Genomic DNA, 6,420 nt, shown 5'->3' with positions numbered 1-6,420 from the left:
CCCGATTAGATCCGCCTCGAGGGCTCAAACGGGTTCTGAAATTTTTAAAAAGTCTGGCCCAGCCCCGTTAAAGTTAAAATCTGAAAAATCCGGCCGAGATCTTTTTAAGGTCCGGTCAAAAGCCGGTCCGCGAACTTTTCGTACATCTCTGATAGGAAGTCAATAATGAGGCTTCAAGGAGATGGCCATAAACCAATGAAAAGCATGGAAAGAATCAGTCCTAGACAAAAACCATATCATATTTTTTATCAGCTAAGTTGTTTTGTTTGCCGTCTGCCGAGAAATTAAACACAAAATCATCCAATCACCATCTGCATCATTACAAAACATTTGCTGTCTCCTATGGATCTCAACAACCATGACATATAATTGCATAAGTTAATCCAGAAAACAAGATCAACACAGTTTCTTGCGCTGTTCTGACATTAAAATAACCCTTGATACAACATCACTTCTTACAAGTACAGCACGCCTACGCCTCTAATATGCCATTCACCGTCCTTTCTCAAAACAATGACATTATATATTACCCTACCAACACATCTTGTACTTATATTATTCCTCGTCTTCCTTCCTGTATCAAACAAGATTACAGCAAACACCTTTTAACTATTGTCCTCTTCTTTCTCTACAACAATGACCCTTGAAGAGCCAGAGCCAAACCCCACCTCTGATTATACTTTAGATTGGATGGAAGGTTCGTTGTCGTACCTTCCATCGTTCTTCGAAGATCCATATAGTTCTGGTGATCCTTATAGTTCTGGAGATCTTAATGATGATTCTTGGTTGGATATTGGTCAAGACCTTGATCAAGAATTACTTAACACTAGTCTTGCTTCTATCAACTATAACTCAGCCTCGTCTACCACTACTGCTACGAGCACACCTCTTGTTGATCCCATCGTATCTGGTCAGAAGAAACGGAAAGTAACTGATGAACCGAATTCCAGGGTATCTCAATCCAACAAAAAGAATCAGAGCCGTAGAAGCAACGAGCCAGAAGATGTAAACCAAAGAGTATTAGATCAAGGAGTCCCAAACAAAAAAGGTGTAAACAAAAGAGCAAGTAGCAAATTGGCTGGAAATAACTCTAGTAACGGTAATAATAAAGATGGAAGATGGGCAGAACAGCTGCTCAACCCTTGTGCCATAGCTATAACGGCAGGGAATCTTAATCGAGTTCAGCACCTGCTATATGTGCTTCACGAACTTGCCTCAGCCACCGGGGATGCCAACCACCGCCTGGCGTCACACGGTCTCCAAGCACTTACCCGACATCTATCTGCTTCTCACACATATTCTGTTACTGCTAAGACCATGAATTTTGCCTCTTCCAAACCCCGATTCTTCAAAGAATCTTTGATCAATTTCAATGATATCAATCCGTGGTTTACTATTCCTAACAACATTGCAAATTCCTCAATACTCCAAATACTCTCTCAGCAACATTCCTCAAATAATCTTCATATAGTTGATATTGGAGTTTCTCATGGAGTTCAATGGCCTTTACTTCTCGATGGCTTGACTCGTCGACCGGGTGGGCCTCCTCCATTGGTTCGACTCACCGTGATTGCTCCAGTCTCCGGAAATAATCATTCCCTAGAGACTCCATTTGCAGTTAGTCCACCGGATTACAATTTCATCCCACAACTTACTGCATATGCAAAAACATTGAATGTTAACTTGCATATCAATAGAATTGAGAACCATCCTCTACAAGCTCTAAATGCTCAAGTCCTTGGTTCTACTCCTGATGAAACCTTAATCATTTGTGCTCAATTTAGAGTCCACCAGTTGAACCACAACCACCCAGATGACAGAACAAAGTTCTTGAAAGTACTGAGGAGTTTGGAGCCCAAAGGGGTGATACTAAGTGAAAACGATACGGATTGTAGCTGCAACAACTGTGGGAATTTTGCAACTGGATTTGCCCGACGAGTGGAATATCTGTGGAGGTTTTTGGATTCTACTAGTGCAGCATATAAAGGAAGAGACAGTGAAGAAAGGAGGATGATTGAAGGAGAAACTGCTAAAGCATTAACAAATGCAGGAGAGATGAATGACAGGAAAGAGAAGTGGTGCGAGATAATGCGACGTGTAGGATTTAGTGGAGAAGTTTTTGGAGAGGATGCCGTTGATGGAGCTCGAGTGCTGTTAAAGAAGTATGATAGTAACTGGGAAATGAGAGTGGAAGAGAAGGATCGATGTGCGGGACTCTGCTGGAAAGGACAGCCAGTTTCATTTTGCTCCTTATGGACTATTGATAGGAATCAAAATGACAAGTGAACAGTTAATTGTTGGTTCATTAATGGTCTCAAACAAAAGTAAGAGCGAGTTGGATAGACAAAGTCATGAGCCGGAATTGATATTATTTGGTAACGCGTCAATAATAGTCTGCTTATCAGTTGCTCAGGTTCTTTGAACGACCTATTTGTAATATTACCTTTATTGTTGATAACTTATACTATTTCTGCAAGTAAAAAGTTTAGTAAAAATTCTAGAACAAACTTTTATGGAAGATAGTTTTCCCAGAGGCACTTTTATATCATAGATATTTTAGTCGTATACTTGTTAGTTCTCTTAATCCACACTGTTAACCATCTTAAACTGAATAATCGGGCATTCTAATGAAGATCAGGCCAATGTTCAGAATTGTGAAGACAACTATGAAGTCAGAACAAAACAGGATGCATAACAAAATTTTCATCTGCTAAAATTCAGATCAAACAAAATGTAATACAAGATGGTTCAGTTATAACCTATGTTATAAGAAAATATAACAGATGACTTTAAAAATCTCTAACCCATATATACCAACAGCAACACAGCTGCTTCCATGTTATCTAAGTATCTACGACATTTATACTGGAAATGTACCAAACAAAAATAATCTCAAGAATCATATATCCTCACTGATGTTCGAATTGACTGCCTGCAAACAGGACATTTAGGTGATGCATCGCGCTCTATAGACAGTGCACACCTTTGGCAACAAACTAGGTGCCCACAGGGAATAAATGCTGACCTTTTCCTTCTCATTAGGCAGATCACACAGAGCTCCCCGTCTGGAATATCCCCAGTCTCCTCATCTGCTACAACCTGAGCCTCCGCCTCAGTACTAGCAGCAGAATTGTCTTGCTGAATGCGCCGAACTTGCCTCCACTCTTTCCATCTATTCCAATTCCTGAAACAATTGAATGATTTGGTATTTATTTATTGTATTTATCAGATGAGTTGCTATTGTTCACATATATTGTATTTTTATTGAGTTGTGAACTAAGCTCAACAAGAAGCGCACTCTCATATAACTACATACAGGAGGGAATCACACGTTTAGGACTGGGTCAATTCTTTCACTCACATTCTGTTTTCTTTATATAGTAATGATGATAATTACCACAACCGCCACGAAAGTATCACAATCTTTTTAATTTTTTTTAAGTTTCCAACATACCATTCTTCTTCCTGTCTGAAGAAAGCCTAAAGTACAAGTGCAAATCATTAAATTACCGTTTTCTTTTTGCTAAGTAATCGTTATATTACCTTACAGCTGCATAACCTAGCACGCCTATTGCTAGAGAACTAAGAACGACTCCACTCCAAAATAGAACTTTTGTTCTGAAGGCGAGATCTACTAGCATCTGTTCCTTGGTCATGTCAGACCTGCAAAAGCACATCAAGAAGAGAGAAATACATGGTCATCACATTACTGAGATTGATTGGAAAATATAATAGAAGGAGATGGAAAAATAAGATCTAATTTGTCCTAATCCATAAGGTATCTTTTAGCTTTTTACTCGTATAGAGTAATGAACAACAGAAGTAAAAGTATTAAATCCACCATCTAAAACTCAAGATAACAGTCTGGTGCACATGCATATAGTAGGTTTTCCTAATTTACTATTGAGTGATCAGTCTAATTATCTTTTATCATAACATGTCCTGATGCTTGTGGATAACTATAACAGTTTTAACATATTCAACAAATGAACCAATATGAAAAGAAACGGGTCCTGAAATATTGGTGGGCAAGAAATAATTCCCTTAAACAAAAAGCGCCTTAAAATAATACTGCTTATCAGAGGTATATTTGCAACAAAAACTTATTTAAGTCCATACATAAAATAGGGCAAATCCTTGCACGACTTGACCTCAGGAATTCCATTTTTCAAACTGCATATGCCAACAGTAGTAATATCTTTTCCTAACGGAAGAATTTTCTCTTCGTCCAGCAATCCAACCTTCAAGTAAAAGACAAATTCAGTCCAGAAGTCTCTGATAGTTTTAACCATTATTAGTATGAAAACCAGTTGTAGATGTTGGAGCAAAGAAATCCTCAAGCTTTAAAACAAAACCATCTCTAAATATCAGTAAATGTGCTTGTAAACGAATAAATATTAAATAACTCACAGGATACTCATGGCCAAAAAGCGCCTGTAGGAATGTATAAGGAGAAGCAGTGATCGGCTGCAAGTGGTGATAAACAGTTACAAGAGGTATTGGATGTCTTGAGCTATCCATGTTTACAACAACATAATCAGAATATGGCCAAATTCCACCATCCACAAGAATAAAAGGAACCTGTAAGGATGTCATGTCAAAAAAGAGCACAGTTGGCAGTATCAGAAAATTAATTGGACCTAAATCAACATCTAGTATATTTACTTTAAAGAAACAAAAGTAAACGATGATGAATTAATCATATCCACTTCAAAAGAGAGAATACGCAAAGCTTCATTTTAATGGTATTAGCATCTAATATAAACCAAAAGGACAACAGGTAAAACAAAAAAAAGTCTTTGTTACCGTTCTTAATGATGAAGACTCTTGCTCTTTCCATGATCTTGCAAAGAGAGAACGTATATCTGAAGTCCACCCAAAAAATCCTCTCCATTCGTTGTATATACACTTCAAAGTTACGCCATTGTATTAAAAAATAAATAAGACAGAATCTATATATTTTACAGACTAACATACATTGGAATATTAATCCTCGTATATCAAGCTTGGTGAGTTTCAGCATGCTATTATATATTGTAATTTCTTCTAGAATATAAAACTATCAACACTTTTAAATAGAACTATCTTTAAACTTAACTAACAATAATCCATCTGTGCTAATTTCTATTCAAGCTTTTGTTCATTTCATACATGTAGTTCTATATGTTTGCTGCATTGCCCTTAGCTCCTTCAGAAGTTACGTCGGTAAACTGATCATAATATAAGACATGTTTAGCTACTTTTTATAACTTATTAGTTTGATAAAAAAATATCCTAACAACCTCTTAATCCAAACCGCAGCTCTCTTATTTAGGCTACCTATTTAAACCAGTTGGAAAGTTCCTTTATTAAACTGTGTAGGATACAACACACATTTATCTACTTTTCACGGAATTATTAACATTGTACTTATACCTCTCATATATACCCTAACAAAAGCTAAATCCTATAACAATGACTCGAAAACATACGAAAACACTTTCATTTTAATAAATTCATACAGACAAGTCAATAGTAATATCACTGGAATAAATGAAATAGAAATTACTAAACTACCGTTTGAGTTCGCAAAAGAACAACGCCTTTCTCGCCGGACTCAGGAGAAACAAGAGCATTACTAGCTCTCAAACTCTTCCAATTGCCTTCAACAACCGATTTAGCCTCAACAGAGCCACGAACAACGATGATCTTATCATCATCGGAAGTAGAAAGCACCGATCGGAGATCGGATACGCGAACGGACGGAGCATCATGAATTTTACGCAACGCCGATGAAGATGAGGTGTATTTGAGGATGCTACGAACTGCCACGTAAGCTAGGGTTAAACCGAGTACAGCGCCGTCGGCTGCCAGCGCGATTTGTGACAGAACCGCCGCCGCGGCTTGGTCTACAGACATCGCAGTTAGTCAATTCACCTGTAGTTGATTTGAATTGAAATTTACTTTGGGGTTATTGTACATACAATCTATCTCTGTATATCAATATCTATACACAAATAAGAGAAACAGAGTGAAGAAGGCAACAAACTAACTGCTAAGGTGTGAAGTTATTATTGACAGGTATTATTTATCACTTGCGTAAAAAGTTTGGTTGGTGCAAAATTCACTGTTTAAAAAGTTATTTAAATTATTACATTCTTACGTGTTTTTTAATATATGACGTTTTACTTTTTGACACATATATTTAGGAGAGTTGACCACATAGTTAGAATTATTAATTTTAAAAAATTCTTTTTTTGAATAAAAATACGAGATCGAAACTTTTATTCACAAAAAGAAATTTTCAAAAAAAATATTTTAACTATACAGTCAAACCTCCTAAATATGTGTGCCAGAAAGTCAAATATCATATATTAAAAAACAGAGGGAGTATATAAATACTAACCTCCAACCGCACGATTAGCCTTGTCAATGGAGCGG

At 36.9% G+C, this 6,420-nt stretch overlaps 2 protein-coding genes across 2 annotated transcripts; one reads left to right on the top strand and one right to left on the bottom strand.

The window, feature by feature from the left end:
- On the top strand, positions 1 to 2,528 carry LOC141682901 (protein NODULATION SIGNALING PATHWAY 1-like). The gene has a single exon (XM_074487588.1). It carries the CDS (start codon positions 637 to 639, stop codon positions 2,284 to 2,286), a length of 1,650 nt encoding a protein of 549 aa, XP_074343689.1. The 5' UTR covers positions 1 to 636; the 3' UTR covers positions 2,287 to 2,528.
- Positions 2,529 to 2,688: 160 nt separating this feature from the next.
- Positions 2,689 to 6,042, bottom strand: LOC141684660 (E3 ubiquitin-protein ligase SPL2-like). Its single transcript, XM_074489735.1, has 6 exons — positions 5,557 to 6,042; positions 4,807 to 4,908; positions 4,411 to 4,581; positions 4,120 to 4,241; positions 3,544 to 3,663; positions 2,689 to 3,184 (listed from the first exon to the last, which is right to left on the bottom strand). The coding sequence occupies exons 1-6, from the start codon at positions 5,896 to 5,898 to the stop codon at positions 2,893 to 2,895; spliced, it is 1,149 nt and encodes a 382-aa protein (XP_074345836.1). The 5' UTR covers positions 5,899 to 6,042; the 3' UTR covers positions 2,689 to 2,892.
- Positions 6,043 to 6,420: the final 378 nt, after the last annotated feature.

The sequence above is a fragment of the Apium graveolens genome, chromosome 9, assembly GCF_009905375.1.
Source record: "Apium graveolens cultivar Ventura chromosome 9, ASM990537v1, whole genome shotgun sequence".
In the NCBI taxonomy this organism is placed as follows: domain Eukaryota; kingdom Viridiplantae; phylum Streptophyta; class Magnoliopsida; order Apiales; family Apiaceae; genus Apium; species Apium graveolens.
Note: the sequence above shows the minus strand (reverse complement) of the source record. Positions and strands in the feature narration are given on the sequence as shown.